We start from the raw sequence: 26,549 nt of genomic DNA, 5'->3' as shown, positions 1-26,549 counted from the left end.
CTAACAGAGCAAGTGCAAATTTTATCAGGGTGATGGATTATGTAAGAAAACACATTTCCCCCACTGATTCATTGTTTCAAAGGACCCATTATCTCTCCCATTTTCTGTAGCATTTCCCTATAGGTCATATCACTGTTTCTGGAACTTTTGGAGGAAAAAATAAAACTGTGATTATTTCTTCTTTTTTTTTCAGATCTGAAAAAAGAATAATTTCACAGCTGTTGGCAAGAGGTTAAGAGTGTACAATGCTTAGCACAGGCTGCTTCTGTAGCCTTGTTTGCTTGTACACTGTCCTGCATGTTTCTCCAGTTCTCATTGCAGGGCCTGGAGAATCCAGGAAAACTCTCAAAGCTTGATGTCAAAGCAGCTTTGCTGATAAGATTCAGTCTGGCTCACTGCTGGCACTGATAAAGCTTTAGGTGGATACTAAATAATAGATCTGCTTGCGCTGTATGTTTTAGCTGCTGCTGCCCTTATGAGGAACACGATCCTACTGGCTTTTTGTAATGAAGCGTGTCTTAAAAAAGTCTATTGTAGAAGAATTTCATTGGTCTCCATTTCAGGTGTTTAAACATTATTTGGGCTACTCTTTTAAAAGGATGTCTAAATACCTGAGGGTTTAGATTATCATCAGGTCTGTGATACACACAGGCATTCACACACTCAGAGCATTAAGCCCCCTTAGACATAACTTTATCTCTGAACAGAGGAGCTTAAGAAAGTGGGGATGGAGAGCAGCCCTGCTCACTGTGCTCCTGTCTGTGGCAGGTGGTGAGGACAGGCTCCTGCCTGTGCAAGTGAGCACAGAGCCCCCCAAGCCTCATGGAATCCATGGTGACCATGCCTCAGGAGGTTTAACCTATTTCTGAGCAGTCACTCGAACTGCACAGACAACATTTCTCTGACTGTGCCTGACATGGGCACCTTTGCTGACTGTCTCTTCGCTGATCATCAGTGTCATTCTCCATGGCAGGTTTAAACATGAAACCAAACCCTGGTGTAAACCCTCTCACCCTCCTGAGAGGCAGATGAAGAAGCTGCCAACTGTTTGGTGCCAACTGCTGTGGGCATCAAGCCGCTCACTGTATCTTCCCCAGAAATGCAGGCACGCATTTAAAATACCCAGCCACTCTCACTGGAGACTGAATCAGTCAAACATTAGATATTCATCTTTCATTCCTGCCTATTGCTACTAATTGATAGCCAAGGTCTTTAGCATGCATCATATCTCATTGCACATCATAGCTGTAACTAAGTTAAAAACACAAAGTCCCTTAGAACTAAGAGACTTTATAGATCTTAAGTTTATCCAATGTTGCCTTTTGCACAGTAATTCTTATTCTTCAGCTGGTTACATCCATGCTGTACTCCGATTTGCACCAGTTAAATACAGACTAACATCAGTAGCTTTAGCAGTATTAGTACAAGTTTGCTCTTATTTTCTCTATCTATTAGTATTTTTCAACTCCTACCGTAGCAAGGGTTATCAAAATCTGAGCCTCAGGAAAGATGGAGAGATGTGGGAGCAGGGGATGAGACGGGTTGAGCACTGTGCTTCCTCTCATTCCTCCTGCACCTTGCCCCTAGCCCAGGATTGGTACTAAAGCTCTCCCTTGATGCCATGTCTAGGGAAAGAAACTCGTTTTTCAGAGCTGGAGATTATTAGTTAGCGAGGTTTCACACTAATTTCCATTATTTAATAAACCAGTTCTAGTTGAGAAATTTGCAGGGAAAAAAACCTCAAAAACTAGATTATTTGACTATCTCTTCCATTATGCAGAACTACAGAGAAGACTGCAAAGCCAAAGAAAGCTTGAAAAAATACTTCCAGTTTTATTACCTTCTTTCTTACCTTTCTCTTTAAAAATCCAGCAGAATATTCCCTTGAAATGCTGATCCATCTGAACTTTAAGTTGACATCTGCATGAATTTGTTACCTCTGGTTTTGGGTTAGCTTCTTGGCTGCTGAATATACTTTAACATTTTTAATCTTTTATTTCTCTAGCCTTTTTCCACTTGCCAGATTTCAACATTTTTGCAATAGCACATAGAGGCACCGTTTTTTTTTTTTCTGTTATCAATCAAGGGAATGCAGAGAAGAAAAGGAAAAGAGAAGAAAAAAAAAAAAAAAGAAAAAGAAACTTGAGCAAAAGAGCAAGCACCATTATTTTTTGAACAGGCAGCTGCTTCTGACAACTCACCCAAGGTAGTTTTCTTTTTCTCTGTAGGACTTGAATGTATTCCTCTCAAGACTTTGGTATTGATCCTTCTTCTTTTCAGAGTTCCTGACCTTCCTCCTTTGCCGTCTCAGCCCAGCTGGGATGCTTTCATACAGCTTGGTTAGCTCCTCAGCACTTGCATTTTACATTTCAGCAGGGATACCCGTAACATATTTCATCTACTCATGTATACCAGAGCAGCTGAACTGGTGAGAGATAGTCTGTAGATCTGGTTTATTTGGTTTTTAATAGCCGATGTTATCCATTGAAATAAAACCTCAGGTTTATTATTCTCAACTATGAAAATCTCACAGATAGAAGTCATGGTCTGTCTAGAGCTGCCAATCCTTGCTTTTTTGTATCCCACTTTTTTTTTTCTTTCCTCCTCCAAAAACCTGAAACAATTAAAAGTGTTTTGTGTCAACATTTTTAAAAAGTTGTATTTGCTAGATACAGAAATTGTTGGTAGAAATTTTCTTCCACATGAAATTTTCAATTTTTCAGTTTGCTCCTTATGCTCCTTCTTTGTGAGTAAGCGAGGTTATTATTAACAATTAATTTTCTTCGTGACATGTAATTGCTCAATAGTTACCTGTCAGACTTTTTCATCCTTTGGTCAGCCCTACCTTTTCATGGACCTGGTACAATATGCTTAACACACAGTTAAATTTAGGTGATGGAAATGATTCACAAGACAATTTCAATGTCATTTGAGAAAGATGCCATGATGAGCGTTTCTCACCAGTCCCTAGCGAGCATCCACCCAATCTTACCTAGTGAGCTACCACCAGAAAAAGTACAAGGAATTCCTTTTTTTTTTCCCTGCATCATTTTGAAATGACAACCAAACTAAACAGATAAACAGTGAATATATAAATTAACAAATCCCATCTTTACATGTCTGATAGTGAAAATCAGTAAGGATTACCTGTATTTGTCAAGGAGAAATTTCTTTTTGGTGGCATTTCTTTAGGCATTTCCTAGGTTAATTATGGTAGGTGGATTTATAAAGAGAAAATCTGTGTAAAAGAAAAGATTGTTAGAGGTGTCTGTTAGAAGATGCATTATTTTAATCCTTAGGGAAGTGCTTTTGTTCTTATTTAAAAACACTTCTGCAGTGCTGCCCTGGAAACATTACTGTGCACAACGGCCTCCAGCCTGCTCACTGGGGACTGAAACCTGCCCACCTGCTTCTAATGCCCAATGCTGATGCCAGGTGAAGAAGAAACACATTCATTTTGTGGAATCCTGATGTGTTACTTACTAATTCAGATTAAAAACTGTATTGTCTCAGAAAAATTGCATTTCTGTCTTTAACTGGATTGAGCAAGATGGCACTAGGCTGACTTACACTGGCTGAAGATCAGCCTGCAATTTTCAAATTACATGTCCTCCTAATTAATAAAGGAGAGCTTACACTGCCTAATTTGAACCTGTGCCAAACACTTCCCTTTCTCCACCACTTATTGCTCACAGCCCTCGCTTGATTGCTTGTCTGAGGCTTTGTGGTTAAAGGACTGGGTTTGCTGTGTGGTTTGTGCTATAGGTTTAATGGCTTGGGGTTTTTTGGTTTCTGAGTGTATTATATCCTTCCTGTTCTGCTTTGACATTGACATTGTGTTTTGCCTTACTCTGAACATATAAGAACAGACAACCTGATCTGCACGCACCTCTTGTGTCACATTCCCTCCTGAAATTAGTATTCTTCAAAACAGTCCAATGTGTTTGTATTGCATATAACAGACTATTTGTGAAAGCCAAAAACATGAGTACAGTATGACCACCATTTCAGGCTGACTGTATTCATTGCCATTCAGGTCATAGCTTAGATTAATTATTGCATTTGTGTAGGATGCTCATTAGGAGATTTCCTGATTGTTGTTCCAAAGATTGATTACTTGTTGCATTTACCTTGTGGCTTCTGTGGGGAAAACATCTTTAAGGCTTCAACATTTGCAAACATACTGAGGCGAGGCAGGGCCCCTGAGAAGTGAGGATACCTGCACCTGCCACATCAAGAAGCCATGACATGCATCTGCATTATTGTATGTAATAATGTAGTAGCAGTAATTTATGTAAACCAGGTTAGGAAGCAGAAGATGTATGAAACAAGCATTTACTTTAAAGTGCCTCAGTGTCGAGATAGTAACATGGCCCTCAGTAGTGATGTACCTCTCATAATTGAAGTAAGAGAAAAGAAATTTAAAAACTTACAGGAAAATGCCAACTGGCAGATTTGTTTAGATGAGACAAATGGTTTGCAAAAGAGCCCACCTGAATCCTGGCTGTAGCTGGCACGCAGTTTGCAAAGATCCAAGTTTCTAGGCCTTGAGTCTCATCATTTGGCAACAGAGTGACCCAGGCTTTGCAGGCAAATGCAATGACTTGCATGATGTTTCTCCTAGAAATTGGCTGGTTTGAGGCAGAAGTAGGAATATGAAGCTTCCTGCAGAAAAAACACAATGTTCCAATTAGTATTGAAATGATTTTACAGGTATTTTTAGGAACACTAGCTTTAATGGAATTCAAAAATATGTTCAAGTCAAATTAGGAGACATCCTTGAGCCTGGCAAAGGATAAAGGCAGGAACCATTAGGTTTTCATTTATCTTCTGTACCTCTCCTGAAATATGTTTATTAACCAGATAGACTCACAGGTCATATTTCCTGCTGATCATCTTTTTTTGTCCAAACACATGATCACATACTGCTGTTTGCAGCAATAAAATTATGAGGTACTGAAAAGAAGACAAAAAGTAAAACATTCAGCAATCGTACATGCTCTAAATAGGTTTTTAAAATTGCCTTGCAAAGCAATGCTTAAAAAATAGGAATAATCTATAAGGCTGTATATAACTTTGCAGCAGACAAGAAGTTTGTCTTTGTTCATTCATATAATTCACTTTAATTGTAGTCTAATAAAGCAGAAAAAAAATTCTTTAAACTTAAAAATAATCACTAGAGCCTGATAAAAGATCTTAGCAAGCATTTAAGTTGGTAGTATTGCCAATAGCAGCTTTGTTTCCTAATTGTTTTCCTGGTGGAGCCAGTAGCAGCGGCAGTCAGAAAGGGTTCAGAGGACCCTTTCCCTTTTAGCTGCTATAATGAGATAAACTGTCAAGTAGAGGGTAGTGGATGTGGTGATGATGGATGTGACACAGTAACACCAAACAGATAGTTAACGAGTTTTTGACTTGCTGCTAAATCTCTGCATCCAGCAGACAAAATGCTGTGCTGCAATACCTCTCCATGCAGTGGTCAGTGCAAACTCTCACACTGGTCCATTCAATAACTCAATTAGTGTTAAACTGTGACCTCTTTCCCTCATCTGAAAAAAAAATATTTTAGAAGCACGTTAAGAAGCAGACTTATTTGTCAAACACTGTAGGAGACTCACCTGCAAGAGTTGCCTAATGCTGGAGGAATGTGGTGTCATCACTGAGACCAGAGCAGCAGTTTATTTTTCAGTATAAATCTTCCTTCATGCATTTGCTGTGTCTCATACTTTTCCTTCTGTCATGCATTTAGTTTCAAAAATGGCATGTTAAGTAAAATTACTTAACATTGCAAGCCATAAAAATAAATTATGGTTTAGTTCCCTTAGAAGCCCACTTCTGTTCACAAGCATATACTCTTCGTAAGAGCATCTTTAGACTATTGGGGAAAAAGGGAAAAAAATACAACTTTACAAAGTTGCCCTTCTGGCACTTAGACATGAGAAGTTCTTGTGCTGGTCTTTACCATTTGTTTTGTCATTTAGCATAATGTCTACTAAGATAGAGGAGCAAAAGGAAATCAGGCAGTAGGGAAAATTACCTAATGATAGCCCACTTTTTTGTAATCTAGCCCTTTAACATCCCATTTTCTTTACCCATCTTAAGACAGCAACCTTTTATTTCCTTTTGCTTTTCTTCTTGTGTACAAAATTCCTCCACTGCCTTTAGACTGGACACTCAATTGTTTGCCTCATAGCCAGCAAAATGATGGTGTGATTTTTATATGCATGAATGTAGTTCAGCAGTTTGGACTGTGTTAGCACAGATTTAAAGAAAAAAAGGGCAGGAATGCCTGCCCATGGGAAGTAGCAAGTGAATTCCTTGTTTTGCATTGCTTGTGTGCATGGCTTTCACCTTCCCCATAAACTTTTATCTCAACCCACAAATTTTCTGGCTTTTACCCTTCAAACTCTCCCCCCAGTCTTCTGCAGGGGGATCGAGTGAGCAGCTCCATAGGTCTTGGTGGCCAGCTGGCTTAAACCATGACATATATTCAAGGGAACGACCTGAAATAACTGAGAACTAAAGAAGAAGAAAACAGTGACAAAAGGTTGTCTTTTTAAACTTCAGTTGGCATTTGCATGGTTTTTTGTAATGATCTCAGTGCTTTACACCCCTCCTTTCCTGTTCCATACCATTTCCACCTCTCTGTTTCAGTTTTGCCTGGTGTTACTGGCAGTTGTCACTAACTTTTTTCAAAATTTACTTGTGTACTTTCCTCCCCCTCTGCTCCCCCCCACTTTCTTTTCAAACTTCCTTCCTGACCCAGGACACAGCCCAAGCCCACCTGGAGAAATGCAGGAGGAGGGGCTGCAGTGCCCTGGAATGGATCACTGCTGTGACACTGCGGTCACTGATCCCATTGTGCAGTGGCACATGCAGCTCACACAGTCAGCTCTCAGGTACAGCTGCAGTAACTTCACTGCTTTGGGGAGCAAAGGCTCTGAGCTGTAAATGAAGAATTCACATTTAATTCTCTGGCCAGAAGATTATCAACAGCATGTGTCAGCAAATGCTGCCTGTGAAAAGCATGGCCCAACCATGGCTCCTCTGTCCCTGAAACTTCCACTTCTGCAGCAGTTACCCATCCTGGGCACTTTGAAAAGTAAAAATCCTGAAAATGATGCCAGCATCAGTTGCAATTGGTCAAGCATCCAAAATATAATTTATTTCACATGTTTAAATATCAAAATATTCAGCTTCTAAAATATTAATGTATTTTTAAGAGATATTTGATTTTGATTACAGATACTGCAGGGAACTTAATACATGTTACAAGATCTAATTTCCTAATTTTGTTGTCTGTTGCAGCTTTAACAAAGTCAGAAGAGTTATTCCCACTTTATCCTGATTTACACAGATTTCCCATAGCATTTCATTAAAGATAAGAATATAAACACTATAGTCCAGATTATCTATATTTTCACAGCACTAAAGAGTAAATGTATATTTTCCCAGAGATTTTATTCAGTCACCCTTGATACCATCCAGAAAGCTAGAGATAATCTTCCATGAAACTCTGGGGCAGTTTAGGAATGCAACAGAGAATCTCCTTTGTATGTAACTTCTGTATTGTCATGGAGGAGTGTTAAAAAACAAGAGTTTCTTCTAAAACTGAAAAAGCAACTGTACTGCAAGAAGGGAAATGTATTTTTCTTACAAGTACTTGCTTGTGTTGAATCATTGCAAAAATTATTAATCCTTCCCCAATACTTCTTACTCATCTGCTGTACTACAGATTCAAAACTCAAATCCTTCCTGCTGCCTTCTCACCATTGAGTTGTTTATATTGCAATGGCCCTTTAAAGAATGATTTTAAAAATACAAAGCATGAAATCACTTAGGACACTGCATCTGGGGTATTGCCTTTATAGATGAATGGTATATTTTCTTACAAGATTATACTCACAGGTAATTATTATTCTTAGTATTTCACCAGTTCAGAAAAGTTTTGTTTCCCAAGTCTAGCACACACATGCACCAGGAGTGCCTGCCTGGCTAATGCCATGCAGGCAGCATGCTGCAGCCTGCCCTCAGAGCAGCAGTTCTATTTGCAGAACAGTCTATTTGTAACTTAATTACACTCACTTGGTGAATTATTTTAAATGTCATAATTCATAATTGGTGTTTGGCACTTTTTAAACACAGATATATTAAGGAATAATTAATTTTACATCAAGTTAAGTCAGTAATAAAATAATGCCAAACAATGAAACACAGTAGGAGATCAGTCCTCATCTGAGGTGACTAAAAGGGCACATTGTTTGTTGCAATGTCATTTTTTTAACCTTTACAACTATTCATCATTAAGAGACTGATTTTGTTCTGTGTCCCACATCGAATACAGTGTGTCCCTTCATTATTTTTTTCTCCCAGTGTGAGAAAATTTTGTCTCATAAGCTCTTGCTGCTGTTTCCATAATTGGAGCATCTAGGAGCAAGTCTGCTTCAATTTAAATCAGTGCAAAGATTCCCTCAGTCTTCAGTGGGAGTTAAGAGTGACACATGAAGGACTTGTCCATCACAAATGCCAGAGTAACAGCACCAAATACATATATGTATATATGAATATATTTTCTTCTTATACTTATTTTGCTTCCTGAAGTTTTGCTACTTGGATTTACTCAGGAGTGTAGGATGGGGCTGTTTTGCATCTCCTTCTCCAAGGCACAGCAACAAGCAAACACCTGAACTTTGCTAAGACCAGCACATGCTTGACAGCTTGTCATTGTAATAGTGACAAAAGAGCAGCTGGCCATCAACAAAATAATAAAACTGACAATGAGAGATATTAAAATGCTGTCAAGATGGGCAATGCCTCCAGGCAGAGGTTGTCTTCACCCCTGTTTGGACAATGGCCCTCAGCAAGCTGTGGGCTTGCACCACTCCATGCCATGCCACTGCAGTACCAACATGTAAACAAATAGTAACAATTAAGACATTCAACAGAATGACAGCCAGCAGAAAGATTTATTTCCTCTGCTTAGCTTCAACCATTGTATAAATCTTGTTCATGTAATTGAACTACAAACATTTTACACAGACCTGTGGCATTCAACACAGTTATGCCCCTTGGATCACTGTGTAAGCTGAAAATTGGCTCCTCTGCTGCAAATAAGGATGACAAACACTGAGTTTAGACTCTTTGACATCTGTGATTTTTGATGAAAAATGTGGACTATCCAGTACATAGTCCACATTTGAACACCATTACTGTATAACCTACATTAAACTCTCCTGCAGGGTGATAAGATTCATTATTGTATAAAAGCTAGTCAGAACCTCAGCAAATCTGCCTTTTCGGTCTAATCTCTTGTAGCCATCCTCCCATGGCTACCTTCACTCTGCTAGCCTAGACTCAAGTAATAAAGCCAGGCATTTGTAGGTGTAGGTATTAAAAAACAAAACAAAACAAAACAAAATAAAATTCCATTTGTGATGATGACTGACAAACACAGAGCATCTGAAATGAAGGTGTCCTGAAGGACTTAGAGCCTGCAGTGTAATTTAATTAAGATATCAAAGTGATAGCATTATATCATCTGTGACAGCTATTCTATTATAAAGCATTTCTTTAATTAACAAAGGCAGCACCTGAGAAGGCAAGCACTGGTATGAAACACACTTGCCTTACACTCAGAGAAACACAATTACTCTACAGACTTACTTGAGTCATACTTGTTTTACTGCCTTTTTATTTGCCTTCAGGTGGGGCTGTGGCCCCCATTCCCTGTTTTCATGGATTCCCCACAGCCCCTGGATGCTGCAGGGATCTTGTCCTAAGCCTTGCCACACCTGCAAGCTCCAGGAGCAGAGCAGTGACTTTTAGTTTTCCCTCAGTCAAAAACTGCCTCCTCCTTTTCCTCCACTGCCATTGGGGGAGCAGCTGACGGCAAAGCAGCTTTGGAGAAGGTCAGTGTGTGCAGAGTTAAAAGCTACTGGGAGGTGACAGGATGATCTGGGGCTCCATAAGCACTGGGATACCTCCTGGAGCTTTTGTTCAATTGCTGTTCACGTTTTTATTCAGTAAGAACATCTGTTGGTTTCAGCAAATTCATGTCTAGGAATTAAATTAATCGAATCTCTGGATGGGATTTGCCTCATTGAAAGAAACTTCAGAGAATTTAAATAAACTATAAAGTCCTAATAAAATATTTTTTATGTCATAGGGTTGTTTTATGACTACTTAAATATCCCTTCATATATTCAACACAAAGTTTTAAATTATTTTCTTACCTGTTTGCAGATTTAAAAAAAAAGTCAGAAGTTTCTATTTTTGTAGCATCATATCCAAACATTTGGTATCAGCCAAGTTCAGACACCTGAAAGTATGCAGGCAGTTTCTCCAGGTTTGGGGATTACAGGAACAGGACCCTACAAGAAAATGTTACATAAATATATATGTGTATATATGTATATGTGTGTATGTGTATATATATATACATATATATATGTATGTATGTATAGTTGAAACTTTAAGTTTCTCCTATATCTGCAAAATAACAATACAAAATGAAGTCTAGAAAAGCAGTCTGAGAAATATGAAGGAACTTGAGTAGGCATAATATCACATGGAGGAATTGATTTTATGATTACAAGTTAGTCAGTACTGTGTTACAGAATATATCCAGATAAGTAGAGAGATACAGAGTCACAAATGTTTGCAAGGAGATAAGAGGTAAACAGTAGATTTTTCTTTTTCTTTAAAGCTCCAATGCAAAGACAAGTATCTCTCCAGCTTTTTGAATAAATTACATTAATACATAATTTCCATAACCTTACTATATCACTGTGAGTTATGAAAATCAAAGATGCCTTAAGAGGCTTGCTTTTTTCTTATATATATTTTAATTATTGACCAGCTTTTTGAACTTGCATGTGCCCACAAAATACTATTAACTGGTGCATTCAAGTGCTGTATAACAGAATTCACAAAAATAATCTCAAATCCATTTAAAATTATTTACAGCCTTATGTTCACTTCCACTATAGGCTAAAACTTGGAGTTATTTTCCATTGATCTCACTGCAGCACTTTCAATAAATGCCCAGTGAAAAATTAGAAGAAATGAAAATTAAAAAAATCCAAGGGCGTATCTTTTGAAGTTGCTTTTTTCTTTTTTACTTTTGCATTAACATATCACAGATGGCCATGTGGAACAGGGTGATTTTGTATGCTGTCTAAAGACATTGTTACAAGCAGAGCTGTGCCACTTCTTATCTGTAAAACACTTTATTGGGGCCTGAAAATACTCAGATGCTATATGCAAAGGGTTTTTTATATGAGAAAATGTAAATGTTGCATACCTTTAAAGAAAGGGGCATATGGCTCTGGTTTGTAGCACAGTACAGCCTTAAATTCTCTGTCAGATGAGAGAATACCTCACCTGCTCTAAGGTCTTTTATTTTTGCACCCTTACAAGTACTGACTCATTTTATAAACAGATACTTGCATTCTAGTAAGTGCACTTCATACAGCTCCTTTCATACTAGCTGGAACCTAAAATTCCATTTAAAGATAAATGCTGAGCAGCGCTAGCTTGTTTAAATGACTGAGTCCCTGTAGGAACACATGGAGGCATATCTCTCACATTCATCCCTTTCTGGCTTCAGATGCTGCCTTGCCCAGCTGCCAGCTGACATCAGAAGCACATCCCGGTGTTGGGGAGGGGCTGTCCCTGTCGTGCCCCTCACAGAGGCAGCTGAGGTGGAGCTGGGCTGTCCCAGTGCTCTCCTGTCCCTCGGCACCCCGACCTCTGGGCTACACAGCCGGGACACTGCAGGCTGGTGAAAGGTTTTGACCTTGCTTGCACCTATTGCAGGAAAGAGAATCTGTTGGAAAGTAGTCATACAGTCAACCATTAAGTCATTAAACAGCATTTTTGCTCAAAATTAGTTGAGCAACTAGACAGGCTGGAATAAGAGAAAGTAATTTTTCACATTTCAAATGGCAGCAGTTAATTGCATTACTCTAGCCAAGGTGTTTCTATTTATCACATCTTCTGTAAGATGTGTGATGGGTAGGACTGATAGGGAACATAATAGGCTGTAATTTATTACTTCCCAGGGTGGTACAGTGGAAAGAAGCATAGTTAGAGCTTCTCTTATCAACTTGGTCTGTAATAGATTGAAATGTATTAGGATAAAAGGAAACCCTGTCCATAAACTTTACCTTCAGGCATCCCAGCAGGCGACTGTAGAAAGTCTGTTTTTACCACTATAGAAAAATCACATTCAGTCTCTTCTTCTGAGAAACTCCTCCACCTAATGCCTACCAAAAGGCAAATACCTTTTAGGTTATATTCATCCGACAATGTTTGTGAGTTACAGTTGTCTTGTCCTAGCGTACACATGCAGATTTAATCTCTGTGGGGGGTTAACAGCTCAGAAAAAGAATTGGCAGCACAACACCCCCATAGGCAAGCAGCACTGAAACGCCCAGACCACTGTATGGCCCAGGCTGCCCTGGTCTTACTAACAAAGTTACCAGTTCATGTGCCATGAATTCAGGACTGTTCCTGGTTACACTGGAGGCATGCAGATGTTCAGGAGGAGACTCCAGCTTGCAGAAGTCTTGCCACAGCTCTGTAGGGACAGAAGCCTCTTCAGATTTGAATTACTTTATAAACAACCCAGGAAGCAAGTTAGCCTCAGTTCAGGGGAGCTGGTTGCATGCTACACATCTGATGAGTTAATTGAAAGTGTTACATACCTTACCATAAGCCTTGCTTGCACTTGAAGATGCTCTTGTTTTACTTTAGGTAAAATATTCATATTCAGGCCTACGAGGTACTCTGTATCATTTGGGACAATACCTGAAGCTATGAAATGTTGTTGGGACTGGTTTTATCCCATTTGCTGTGAGGTGCCCACCTGAGGCAGCAGCAGGGCTCACACAGACATTACACCCTGCCCTCTGCATGGCACAGGAGCAGCTGCTTTCCTTCCCCTTTCAGCAGCGCTGCCACACAACCAGTGGGCTCTTCCATGTTCCAGTGCGCTATGATGAAATACGTTTTTTAAGTGACAGGTGGTTAGGAGGCAGTGCAAGCACATACCATACCTGAAGTATTAATTTGCAGATAACAGTATTAATGATTTTAGGAAGTCATTGTATATTTTTCAGAGCTGTGTGGTTATTTTTTATTATGGACATATGTCATGAAAGAAATTACATTACACTCTCCAGCACAGAACTGAACAAATTACCAGTTTGTCACAGTTTGCAACCCTTCCTCAAAAGATAATATATGGGGATTTTTTTTTGATTGAATTACTTATATTGGTGCAGTATCCTAATGTGGATTTGATGAGTGACTTTATTCTTTTTCAAAGCATTATGTACTCTAATTTGAATGTGGAGAGACATCACACAATTTATTGTGAATACTAATAAGACATCCCTTCACTGTATAATGAAATTCAACATTCAAATTTGTCTCTATTACAATTCCACCTTATGTAGGTATACACTGTGACTCATTAAAAATATTTATTTTATCATCCTGACAAACACAAATGAAGGGAAAACAATGTGGCCCACCTTTCAAGAGACATGAGGTGAAATTGGATTTCACTTACAACTGTCATTATTGTTTATGTTTTTCTTTTTCATTCTTCCTTTAAGTGGGTCACATACATGCAAAGGTCCTTTAAGCCTGGAAATCCTGCCACAAAACACTTACCAAATTCAACAGAAATGAGTGCAGATTCGGTAGCAATAATAAGATGGGGGGAAGGGGGTTTATAGATATTAGGAACTGCGTTTCTGCATAACATCAGCAATTCTAATTGTGTTGTTTGACATTCAGTGTCAATCCATTGGCTCTAAAACTTATTAAAAATGGCAATAGATGTATTAGTAGGTCCAAAATTGTCAAAAATAATACTGATGTTAAGAATCAGAAATAAAATTACAGTTATTGTAGAAATACAAATTGGATGAGGTCCACGAGCACACAGAAGTAATAACACTCTGGAGTACGATGAACAGTGCCTACAGATGCAGACAGTCCCAAAAACACTGCTGAGAAATCCCTAGCAAGAAAAGAATTTCTTCTGTCTCTTTAGTCCGTTTTATTTGTTGTCTGGCTTTGCACTGTCTTTTCTCTATGACATTAGCCATAGCATTAATTAAAATATTTTTCTTTGAAAAGAAAATGAATTAAAAAAATTCTTTTTGAAACAAAGGCCCTTGAGGCAAAGGAAGAGGGTCTGAATTAGCCACCACTCATCTGAGCACTAATTACTTCACCTCTTTGTCTGATCTCCTGCACCTGTGACTTTGTGGGCAGCTGAACATGGTTGTAAGTAATTTGGAGATTTAGAGCTAAAAAGTAGTATGCAAAACATTACATAAACATGCAATATTACATAAATGTGGATTGAAAGTTTTTTTACAGCTTTAAGTGACCTGGTTTTGCTATCCTCATTCACAGCTACTACACTGCATCCTATTCAAACTGGTGTGATAGCATGCAAAATCAAGGACTGTCAGAGCTGGGGAAGACAGCCTGCCTTGGCTTGGAAGGGCTGGCTAATTTCAATGATAACAAAGGAAAAGCTAGTCCAGCATTGGGAAATTAACTGTTTATTGAATGGCACTCAGCATTTCTCTCATTGGGGTGATTAGTAAAACATCAGCTCACTGTTCTGGTAATGCTCTAGTGAATATAGGCATTACTTAGTGATGGTTGTGCAGGTATTTGATTAGACCATCTGTTCTAAAAAGATTACTTCTTTATGAAGAAATAAAATGAAATAGAAGATAACTTTTTTCTAACTGTTTTGCATTACATTTGATGAAAGTTATTTAACTATTGCTACAACTTAGGAATCCTCTTTAGCAATCTCAAAAGTCTCCCACAGAGGAAGCAAGAATCACCCCAGGAAAACTATTAAAGCTGACAGTGGTTTGTCACAGGCAACCATTAATGAATACCGTGGAGGATTTGGTTTTCTTCTGCTCGTTGTCTTGCCATAATTCATAGTCAATATCCCACAGATTTTGCAGAATGACTGTGCAGCTGCACATCTAGGCAATCAAATAGCATCTTTTAAGTTGGTGAAGATCGCCAGTGAGAAATAAATTGTAAGATCTTGTTTCTGAGGGTGAATACTTAAACAAGAACTCTGTCTCCACAAAGCTAGGAAAGGTTTGGGATTTGGTTTTGTTAGTTTCCCTTTTAACTAGTTCCTAGTAAAGGAGTTGTGCTTTTCTGTGCATGAAAATAGTTTTGTATCAACTTCTTGTCAATCAGAATAGCTTGGTACAGTGCCTTTGGCTATCTGCACTAACACAGCCTGCCACTATTCAGAATAAAACATAAAACCCACAATCACAATGACATAACAAGCTATGCCTTCCATCACACTGCTGTATTTCCCAGCTGTAGCATATTCTACAGTTCCACTTTCAAGAAATAATAAAATTATCAGGCAAAACAAATTAAAAATATACAGCATGCTCACACAGATGTGTAAATACAGAGGAAGTAAAGTATTTCCAGTAGAAAAAACAGAATTCTTAATACCTGAATTTAGATTGTTGAGTTTGCAACAGCAATACCTGCAGTGCAGACCATAGCACATTTGCAGGTGCTATGTTTACATCTGTCAGAAAGGAAATAATCTGAATTTGTTGTCCTCAATCCTGCTGCTCTCTGTAAGAATAAAATTATAATGATGCCTTGGGGGGACATATGCAGTGAAATTCATTTTGTTGGGACAGAAATGGCTGTGTCTAAGTCCAACAGACACACACATTCCCTAAGTAGTCTTCTACAACATAACACTTGAACATGCAAGTAGCTATTTTTGTTTGTAAGTGACCTTTTAGTCACTTAAGCATCAGTACAACAGCACAGGCATAATTTAGCTCTTTGTTCACTATTTAGGGTGCATTTTCATGTTGCCCTTAAGCCAGTCAATTCATCTGCACTGCTTCACTTCATGCCCAGCTGTTGCATCCCTTCTGGTAGTACCAGTACTCTTCTAGCCAAGCAGTGCATCAGAACAGAGACTGAGCTTAAATAGGGTCTGGCCTGGGGCCCAGGTGGGACTGGTCAGGGACATCAATCCCTGCTCCCAGGCTGGGAGAGGGGAGACATTAAGGCCTGCAGGGGTCTTCCATGCTATCAAAACCTGTTTATCAAACTTTTTGGTATGCAGTTTTCTCTTTTGGACCAAAACTCTGAACAAAACCATTTATAACAACAAAGGAACAACAACAACAAAAAAAATTTAGTGTTCCCAGCACCCTGATTTCTCCTGTCCCCACCAGGATGATTTAATTTCTCAGATTTTGATGCTCACTGTGATCACTGATAACGTCTGTTCATAATAATGGACCAACTTCCCTCTGCACTGGCTTTTCCTTGCTCAGGAATGGCACCTTTCAGCTGTAATGTTTTAGACTTCTTTCTACCTTCTCAATGGCTCCCATTCTAATCCATGGATAGCCCAAAGTAATCAGAAAGTGAGCAGGATGAGAGCTGTATCAGAGCACAGCAGCTAAGGCAGAGACACCCCAAGCTGTTGTTAGTGGCAGCATAAGCTGTTCCCAGCTGAGGGCACGCCCTGTACCTCCTGCCCTGATTCCTTGCCAGAGCTCCTGCAGGGCAGCAGGATGGCTGCAAAACTGGCTCAGACACAAGTGCTGAGCTGAGCAGGATGCTGGAGATGGACACCCTCTGCTGCCTTGTCCAAGGAGGGCTCTCATGGACGGGCTGCTTTAGCCAGGACAAGTGCCACTGTTCTGAGAGAAGGGGACATTATACCCCCTGCAATTTCAGTTCCTTAAATCCAGGTATGCATCTGGTATAAAGGAAACTCAGTTTTTCTTGGAACATTTGCTGTCTTGTTCAGCCAGAGCTCAGCATGGTGGGGTCCCAGCATCAGGCATGGCATGACACTGCAAAACCTATAAATAGGAAAGTGATTATGTTGCCAGATACCTGCTGATGCAAGAGGAAAACACCAATATTGAGTTTCTGAAATAACAAAACCACACTGGGGTCAGTGCCAGTAAGATCTGCCATAAGGTTATGCCAGAAGGATCAAGTGGCCAAAGTTACATCAGCAGGTTGCCAAGTCAGAGACAGTTTTAGCAGCAGAAAGCTACCAGTGAGGAAAAGAAGGATTTTCACTCCCCAGAAGTGGGTAGAAATATTTCAACAGAAACAAAACTCCATTTGACTCACAGAGTAAATTGAAAATAATTTTCAAAAAGTAACTAAAGTTACTAAAAATAGAGAATGTTCTGCTAGGAAGTAAATGCCTTTGGCAAATGCACCAATGCATTTGGTGCTGCAAATATTAAATGTTTTCCTACGCAGCATTTTCAATCCATAGTATTGAAAAGAGGCAGTAATCTGAGAACTACTCTGTATGCCAGGAATACCTTCACATGATCTACCAAAAGGCTTTGCAAGCAACAGTACAATATAATCAGGGATTACCGAGTTCATAATGCAAAAGCATTTCTCTCTAATTCTGCATCTATATGTAAATTTGGTGTAGGATTCCATACCTCATGGAGGTGTTGTCATGAAGAATAATTAGCTAGGTTTGTGTGCCACACAGGAAAAGTGCCAGATTTTTAGAGGCTTAAATATCATTTCTAAATCTGAGTTACAAGGGCCTTCTTACACTGAGTTTGTTTCACGATCAGGACCATAATCTACAATGTACTTTCAAGCTTAAAAGTGCATGAAGTTGTTAAGCATTATTGTCTATTTTTGTCCAGTCACATCCTCCCTGGTTTAATCTTTTTAAGTCTCCCCAGAAGGTATTGATTTAAACATGCTTTTATTCTCTTTTTTTGCTCATTTTGAAGAATGTACATTGTTCAGCCTGCAGCTCAGAGTTCAAAGTGCTAGTCTGGGCATCTAGATGCCCTCGCTTGGGAGCTCTTGAAAGAGCATCAAATCTTCCACTCAGATTTTAGCACTTTTTCTTTCTTAACTTAAATCACTTCAACTTAAAATGCTGTCACTGCAGTGATGAAAGGCTGTTGATGGTAAAATGTTCTTGTCTACAGCCATTCCTGTCATCATCATAGCAGTAATTCTGCAGACATTGACCAAGATGCTCTCAAACCAGCTAATGGATGTAGTGGCTTTGATAACATCAATTATCATGCACCAGATCCTGGACCTTGCCAGTCCTCCACCTCACTGACTGTTTGCCTTTAGCAGAACAACACCTTATTAGGTGTAGTAGTATCTCACAATTAATGGTTTCATAATCTGGCTTTGTCGTGGTAAACAAGTAATTCCTGGTTAGAAACTACATGCAAAATGTAAGCATTAGGGCAATTGCTGCTGTTAGCTATTACTGTCTAATTAATCACCTACAATGTACAGCATGCACCAAGTGAATTAATTGCAATGATCTTTTGAAAAGGAAAACAGAAATACTCCATTATTTCTAAAAATGTGACTTGAATGTGGTAATTTACCACACAGCCACACTCCAGACATAAGGGAGGCTGTATTTATTTCTTGTGTCGTGCATCTGATCTAATTACTTTGTGGCAGTGGTATAAAAATCAGTTGGAGTAACTCACTCCTCGAAAATTTACTTTGGTTCTTTTTAAGTCTTGGCCAGCTTGACCTCAGCAGCCTTCACCAGTTTGAAAATGCAAGTTATAATCCTCTGTAGGGATTTAGCCAGGTGTCCATTACAGCATGAAATCTGTGATACAGCTTCCAGTCTTCACGCTACAGAAGATTTAAGCCCCTCTGTCTTTGTTCCTGAGTGAGAAAGTCCATGAGGTCTTAATGTGGACAGGGAACACACTGAAAGGAGCAACATCTTCAGCTGAACCCTGAGCCTGAGTGGGTGCCACTGAGGAACTGCACAGGTGAGAGACCAGAGGCTTCACCTGAACAGCAGCACTCAAACTGCAGCCCTTGAACAGCAGCTGCAGCACTGCTGCTGCTCCCCTGCTGACATTCGGAGGTCACACTGCTGCTGGACACCTGGTTTTGGCCTAAATCCTCACCCTAGGGTCACTGTGCTGTTCCTGGAGAGGCTTTTGGTAGGACACATTGCTGCCCAGGGGGAGCAAGGCCAGGTGGAGGAAGGTCTGTTGTGGCATTTTATGTTTCCCTTGGGATGCCTTTTGCAGCTGCAGTGTGCCTGGAGCTCTGGGCGTTGTGGTTTTTGGAACACTAACTGTAGGTGTAACCCTAACCCTAACCCTAGGCAGTAAATGCAGACTAGGGCTCAGGCTGTTTGCAAGGAAAAAGCCGTGGAACAAAGCAAGTGTCCCAGCCAGGGACACTTGCAGAGCACCTCCAACACCAGTATAAAAGTTCAAGCTGCCTGGCACAGAGACATTGCTGTGTCCTAAAACAAACTAAGGCCAGCTAGTTGAGGGGAAACCTAGTGGGCCCAGTCAGCCTACTCAGGAGCTTCTCAGGTAACTCTGCTTTTTCCAGCCTGGGCTGAATGTGATGGAGTCATGTGATACGGCCACATGTCCTCACTGTGCCTGCAAATCAGGTACCTCCTCCTAAAGCCAACACTTAGACCATGGCAGTAGTTTCAGTAATATTTTCAATTCCATGAGCAGCCAAAACCAAAATTAATAGCAGCTTAATTTGCCTGCCTGCAAGGAGCTATCTAATATCAATCTCCCATTGCTGTACAGGAAAATAGTGGGTTGTTTTAGGTGGTCATGGTTGTGGTGTTGGGAAAGACTCAGCTACCTTTTATGCTAATTGGCACTAAAGTGTTTAGAAGTATTTATTGGTATTTAATTATTTAGAACTCTCTTAATGGCTTAAATATAATTTTGAAAAGTTATAAATATTTTCCACCTTGTCCTACTGAAGTGCTGTGTCTTGGAAGGCTTAAATGAAGATCTATTTACAGCTGCCTGCTGGGCACAAAATCACTTAGAGATGCTAATGGTCTGATCCTTCAGATGGCCCCAACACATCTGAGCTTGGTTTTCACAAATTGGACAAAGTTTGTCTTTGTTGTATTCATTTTACTGAGACAAAAGTCTTAAAGAGGATTATCATAGAGATCAAGGCATTAAAATATGTAAATAATCCCAGTTACATTAATTGTTTTCATAATAACATGTACTGAGGGACATTTGTGTAGAGTAAGACCCTTTTAGACTGTTTTGGTAATGTAAGTATGACTTACCATGCAAATTACATTTAAGATTAATTAGAAGCAGTTGAAAGCCAAGTTGCAAGCAGAGAAAAAGGGAACCTGATTCCAAGCCTCTGAAGCAATAATTATATTAAATATTTCAAAATTACATCAGCAATTGCCATGTCAGTAGACAGAGGGGAATTTACATAAACTCATAATTTCTCTCCTCCTGTTAGAATTCAGGACACTTATTTTATTGGCTTATAATCAGCTTAGATTTTTTTCTCCTAATTTTTATTTTCAAGCACTTGAACTCCACATAGGTTATTTTGGTGTCATCAAATCATTCACGTCTTAAAAGAGAATCCTGTGCCATAAAATCAAAAGAATAATTAAGTTCATTGGTGAGGATATACCTGAAGCTTTCATTAGCATTCTCATTTGCAGTGATATCCTTACCCCAGTGTTTCAGTGGCACGTTGTGACACTGCTGTTACCACTGGGAAGAGTTTCAGGTGCAGGACAGGACAGCACTGGGATTCTGACCTATTTCTCACAATACTCTGCCATTAACTGGAATAATTTCATCTTTCCCTAAAAAGCTCTGTGCACAGGGTTGTAGACTGCATTTCAGTTGCAAGCTAGAGCTGCCAGCTCTCACTGTCATACTGTATTCACATTAGCTTGTTGGGTGTTTTTAGAACATCCCCTCCCAGTTATTCTCTGATTGTGTTGGCACCTCAGCTTTTGCTAAAACATAAAAGATAAAAGGCAAAGGGAATAAAATAAATCAACCAATAGAGAGAAAGAAACACTACATCCCATACAGCCTGGGTTAGCTGCTGGAAGTCGTGAAACATGCTTCCTCCAGCATCCAGGGACTAAGGGATCAGAGTGGCTTTAGTTTTTAGCACAAAGAGTCACAACAGACTCAGCGGTTGCTTGTGGAGCAGGAAACTAAAGCCATCCCTCAGCAGTGCTTAATGCACCTGTCTGGCTGCACAGGAGCATTTATTTGTTGGGTTTTGATACCTGTGACTGCCCAGTGCAGTTGCTTTTGCCCAAGCAGAAGCATAAAGCATATAGATTAGAGGTACACAGATCTAAGTGATCAGATTTTTCTGGGCAACCTCAGACAGGTGTGACTTATGCAATCTGAGCATTTTCTGATAAACTGATATTTACATATAGCCAAAGGATCTGGAATTTTACAGATTTCACAATATATATATTTTCCCTGAGGAAAATAGGCTTGTGTAAGTTAGCAGATTCTACCATTTGTATCTGGTATATTAAATGGAGCTTAAATATTTAAAAATTCTGTGTTTTCTCTCTCCTGCTTGAAGTTTACTTTTAATTTTCACTGTTTTATTCAAAAGGAAGGCATAGAAATAGCAACCATGAGCTTGAAATCAGAGCTGTAACAGATTATAGACAAAATTTTGCTGAGTATTTCCAGTTACAGCTGGTTTTCAAATAACCCTTTTTGTTGTCATGTAGTTTTTTTCCCTAACTTCCAGTCCCAGTGAATTGTTGTCAGTTTTAGCACTCCAGCTGTATTAACAAGAAAGGGAAAGAAAATAGCATTTTCCAACCCAGGTAAGAGGAAGTTGCCAGTGGGGAGGTCAAAGTGAGTGCAGAAGTTCTTTTGCTTGTGTTTTGTGGGAGTATATCAAGGAGCAGAGCAGTGGCCAAGGTGGAAACTCATGTTTGAAACTTGTTTCCACACTGGATAGCACTGAGTCACTTCATTGCCCTCAGGCTTTGAGATGGAGAGAAGTATAACTGCAATTACAAGAAAAGAAAAGGTTGATCATCATGCCAGGGCTTGTTCTCTTTTCAGGGCAGGTGCAGGGAGCTCTGAATAATGACAATAACACCTACATTAATGACCTCATCGAGCTCTGCCACGTATAGGCATGTGCATATTTTCCCCCAGCAGTGCTGACTGTCAGTGAATAGAGGCTTCTTCCACAATCTGAGTGTCAGGTGGAGGGAAGGACAGAGAGAGCAGCAGTTGCTTTCTGGAACAAACACAGAATGAACAAGTAGCAAAATACTAACGTACTGTTGAAAGCTGAAATTAGATATACGTGATTCAGTGCAGCCTACAGGGTCTGATATCTTGGCAACTGCTGCAAGATATCCCCAATCTGCAGACAAAATAGCCTTTGTGAAGAAGCAGAAGATTGTAGTGTGAAAGTTAATGCATCAAAAGGCCAGAAAGAGAATAATTCACTTTCACCTTGCTCCAGAGGACAAGCAGCAGTAAAAGCTGTGCACTATTGGCAAGCTTTTTTTGTTGCTGTTTTCAACTCAACCCTCAGTTCAGAGCTCCTGCCACCTTGGCAGTGTTCCAGCTGGAGCCACTGACATCTCCCACCTAATCAAGTGCTGGATTATCTTGTCCTGATAAATTGAACCTGGTGCCTCATGAAAAGTCTTTTCTGAAGTACTTTGGGTACCCTGTAATAAGATGGCAGATACCTGAATCAAGTCCCAGAGCTGACAGAGCACTGTTTTTCTAATGGCTTTTGGTTGCAAGTGTAAATGTTTTAAGGCAGGGCAGTGTTGAGCTGGTTAAGCATGATAAATTTCCCACCTGGGTGAAAGGAAACTTGAAAGTGTACTGAATACTGGCTCATACTGAATACACACAGGCTGCACTGCTAACAAAATACACTTGCCCTAAAAATTAGTACTTTTTTGGGCATAGCTCTGAGGAACATGCTTGTTTCAAAAAGATATCCTCTTTGGCTGCTGAATCTTTCTAAGAAGAGTTGGAGTTACTGAGCTATTAGAGACTTACGTACCATTCTTAGTCTTTTGTGACTCAATCTCTGGTCCAAGTTGTTCAGGGTAAATAGCCTTGTTTCTTTCTTTAACATATATTAAGAAAAATGTCTACAGTACAGACACAAGGGTGCTGTCTATGTTGTGTTTGTACTTCAACAGGTAAAACAGCCAGGATTAATCTCATTAAGATAAAGTTATTACTTGCAGGCATTTGTTTTTTCTTTCTTGTCTTTCCTCCTGGAAAAGCAGTCCTCAGTCAAGAAATATCTTGTGTGTCACACTCACCTCTATGGTGCCCCTTGTAACACTGCTTTGCTCTTTTCCAGGGGAATCCCTACATGTGCAATAATGAATGTGATGCAAGTACCCAAGAACTGGCTCATCCTCCAGAACTGATGTTCGATCTGGAAGGAAGACATCCCTCCACGTTTTGGCAGTCCACAACTTGGAAGGACTATCCAAAGCCTCTTCATGTTAATATTACCCTCTCCTGGAACAAAACCATTGAGCTTACAGATAACATAGTCATCACCTTTGAATCTGGCCGTCCAGACCAAATGATCCTGGAGAAGTCACTCGACTATGGACGAACGTGGCAGCCCTACCAGTACTATGCCACAGACTGCTTAGATGCTTTTCACATGGATCCAAAATCAGTGAGGGATTTATCACAGCACACAGTCCTAGAAATCATTTGCACAGAGGAATACTCTACTGGGTACATGACAAATAGCAAAATAATCCACTTTGAAATCAAAGATAGATTTGCTTTTTTTGCTGGACCTCGGCTTCATAACATGGCTTCTCTTTATGGCCAGCTTGATACCACCAAGAAATTAAGAGATTTCTTTACCATCACAGATCTGAGGATAAGACTGCTTAGGCCAGCAACTGGTGAAATATATGTTGATGAGCAACACCTGGCACGCTACTTTTATGCAATTTCAGACATAAGGGTATACGGAAGGTAAGAGAATATATAACTTTAGAAAGAGGCATATGTGTTTGATTTGAGAAGGTATTCAAAACTATTTATTTCCCCAAAGAAGATGACATTTTCTGCCAGTGTTCATTGGAAATCTGGCTCAACTGAAGGCCACTGCAGTCATACCAGAAGTTTCTTACTCAGTGGCACAAGTTCTGGGTGTTTGCTGGCACTCACTTTGGATCTGGAGCCCTGGGTCTCACAGGCAGGACGGTTCAGGTCTTGGCTCAGGAAGTCACCCTAGCAGTCGAACACTTTCTTCTCTTATGTAGTTGGAGTCTGATCCAACGGCAGTTAACTAAAAACAGAGATTCTGTTTTATCATTTGACCTTTCCAGGTCTCTAATGTGAGCTGTGATTGATACAGCAACCCTTGCCCAAACCCCTCCCACTAGGTCCCCTTCCTTGGCTGTGGACAAGGAAAGCAGCAGAGATTAGCGCCCATTCCTTCTACTTTAATTAGCTCTGAAATGCAGAGAAGATGAATTAAAATGGAAAAAACCCAACAGTGTTTTAGATAGACTGATTTGAATATAACAAAGATGATTATTCAGCTGGGTTCAAGACAAATGGTTACCTCTAGGGCAAGTGGTGGCTAGTATCAAGTGCTGTAGTCCCCAAAATAATAACTGCAGTGACATTCCTATCAGAAATTTTGTTCCCAGCTCAAACTAGCAATTGACTGATGCCCTCAAGCAGGAGAATGATCCCTTTGTATGGGTGTCAGATGCCAAGTTGTTCAGAGGAAATAAGTGGGATCACCTCTATTAGCAATTCACTTGCCAGTCTGATATACCTTTTGTTCCTTCTCTGTTTCTCCTATAAAGGGTTTAAGACTTCCTTTTTAAAAAACTTTTTTCTTCAAGAGAATCTAAGTATCAAAACAAACAGAAAAGCTAATCTATCTTGGAAGGTCAGGGACTTTCTTTGCAGACTCAGAACTGAGTGAAAAAAATAGTAATTATATAAAACAGTGCTGACTGTTTTTCTATTACTGCTGTAGTGAAAATCAAAATCTCAAAATACATTTCTTAGGACTGGAGATTTAACATGCAGTTACAGTCTTCTGTGTCCACATCAACTATATATCCGCACGTAAAAATTACTAGTCTAACATTTGAAAACCTAAAATAAATGTTGCTGTTTTAAGAATTCTTCTTGCAATGCTCATTAGTTACATTGTAAATTATTTTTCAGAAGTCTCTTGGGAGGGCTAAGTGGATCATGAACAGCTTAAGATACTGTTTGAAATAGTTTCGTAAAATTAACCTCAATACAGAAAAATAGCACCTATTTAATGTGTATATTTTCTCCTCTGGGCTCCCTCCACATAGGTTAGCTCCACATCATCAGAGGCATCATATCAAAGCTCAGGATTTGTAGGTCCTTAGGCTTTAAGGAAAGCCTGTTCCCTGTCTGAAAACCCATTTGGAGCTTAGTCCGACTTCAATTAGATTATCATTACTTTATCAAAGAAAGCATCTGAAGGATTAAAAAAGAGTGCATTGCATGCAAATTAGAAACAGAAACCTGAGCACATCTGGGGCTCACCAATCTTGTGAAAAATTATCTGTAGAAATGAAGCATGACTGTACAGAGAACTTATCTGATGCTGATGCTTGTTGTCTAAATGCTGCAGTAATTGGACATGTACTTTAAAAGAAGTATCTGATGTGTAATAGTACCTCAGAAGATTAGATTCATGTGAATTCTTATCACTTTTCTGCTAATGAGAAGAACAGCTCTTTTGGGATTTGGTGCCATTTCCTTCAATAACTAGTGAGCCTTCCTTGTTAAAGGCTTTATGGCTTGCTTGCTGCTGAGCTGTGGGGCTACAGTACACAGCCCCTGGTTGTTCAGTTGCACCCGTTGTAACTTGCAATGAGCCCACTGTTACCTAGTTTTAGGTATTTTTTGTCTCTTCAAGAAACTTTATGGCCTTTCCCCACCAGAGTCTCCCAATCAACAATCCCAGCATGTGCCCTGGCATGGCCTGAGCATGAGAACCAGAGGAGGGAAGCAAAGGTTACCAGGGTAGTTGTGCTGCAGTTTCCAGTTCAGCTGAGTTTTCCAGCTCTTGCTCCTTAATTGAGAATGTATACTGGAAATTGTTACAAAATTATTTTGTTTTGCTACCAAGATTCATATTCTGGGCTTTGAGACCCAGCTATTTATATAAATTTGGTAAAACTAGACTAGATTATTCCATGAAGACAGGAGGTTACCAAGGAGCTTGACATGTAGTGGATGAAAGATGCTGGCAGCCACTTTAAAGCTATTCCCTTTTCTGAAAAACATAACCTGTAGGTCAAATACAGTTAAAATCACCAAAGCTCATAATAGCATATTTCTAAAGGCAGCATAAAATGTAATTTGTTTCACACTGTGTTTTAAGCATCAATGACAGTGAAAAGCATCTATCTTAAAGCCACTATGTTAAATATACAGGACTATGTGGTGGTTAATACTTCACAATGAATTATAGGCAGGAGATTTGCCCACTTAATATAGGTTTGTTTTGTCATTGCTTTGCATTTTGGTGTGAAATAAGCCTGATGTATGTTGCATTAGAGATGAAAACCTGTGTACTTTCAATGAATGCCTTTTTGTCCTCTATTACCACCTGTTTATTCTTCTTCAATTTACCACTTCCATTGTGTA

At 39.6% G+C, this 26,549-nt stretch overlaps 1 protein-coding gene and 1 long non-coding RNA gene across 5 annotated transcripts in view; one reads left to right on the top strand and one right to left on the bottom strand.

The window, feature by feature from the left end:
• NTNG1 (netrin G1) overlaps nt 1-26,549 on the top strand; it is a 148,113-nt gene that overhangs the window by 38,068 nt on the left and 83,496 nt on the right. For all 3 annotated transcript variants that reach the window (XM_063165578.1, XM_063165580.1, XM_063165579.1), the window contains exon 3: nt 23,230-23,870. In XM_063165578.1, coding sequence (XP_063021648.1) covers nt 23,230-23,870 — 641 coding nt within the window. The remainder of the gene's footprint in view (nt 1-23,229; nt 23,871-26,549) is intronic.
• The window catches only part of LOC134423009 (uncharacterized), a 34,385-nt gene continuing 22,113 nt past the window's right edge, over nt 14,278-26,549 (bottom strand). For both annotated transcript variants that reach the window (XR_010028978.1, XR_010028977.1), the window contains 2 exons: nt 24,066-24,186; nt 14,278-16,913 (listed from right to left, as the gene is read on the bottom strand). This is a non-coding gene — a long non-coding RNA (uncharacterized LOC134423009). The remainder of the gene's footprint in view (nt 16,914-24,065; nt 24,187-26,549) is intronic.

This window comes from Melospiza melodia, chromosome 11 (assembly GCF_035770615.1).
Source record: "Melospiza melodia melodia isolate bMelMel2 chromosome 11, bMelMel2.pri, whole genome shotgun sequence".
Taxonomy (NCBI): domain Eukaryota; kingdom Metazoa; phylum Chordata; class Aves; order Passeriformes; family Passerellidae; genus Melospiza; species Melospiza melodia.
Note: the sequence above shows the minus strand (reverse complement) of the source record. Positions and strands in the feature narration are given on the sequence as shown.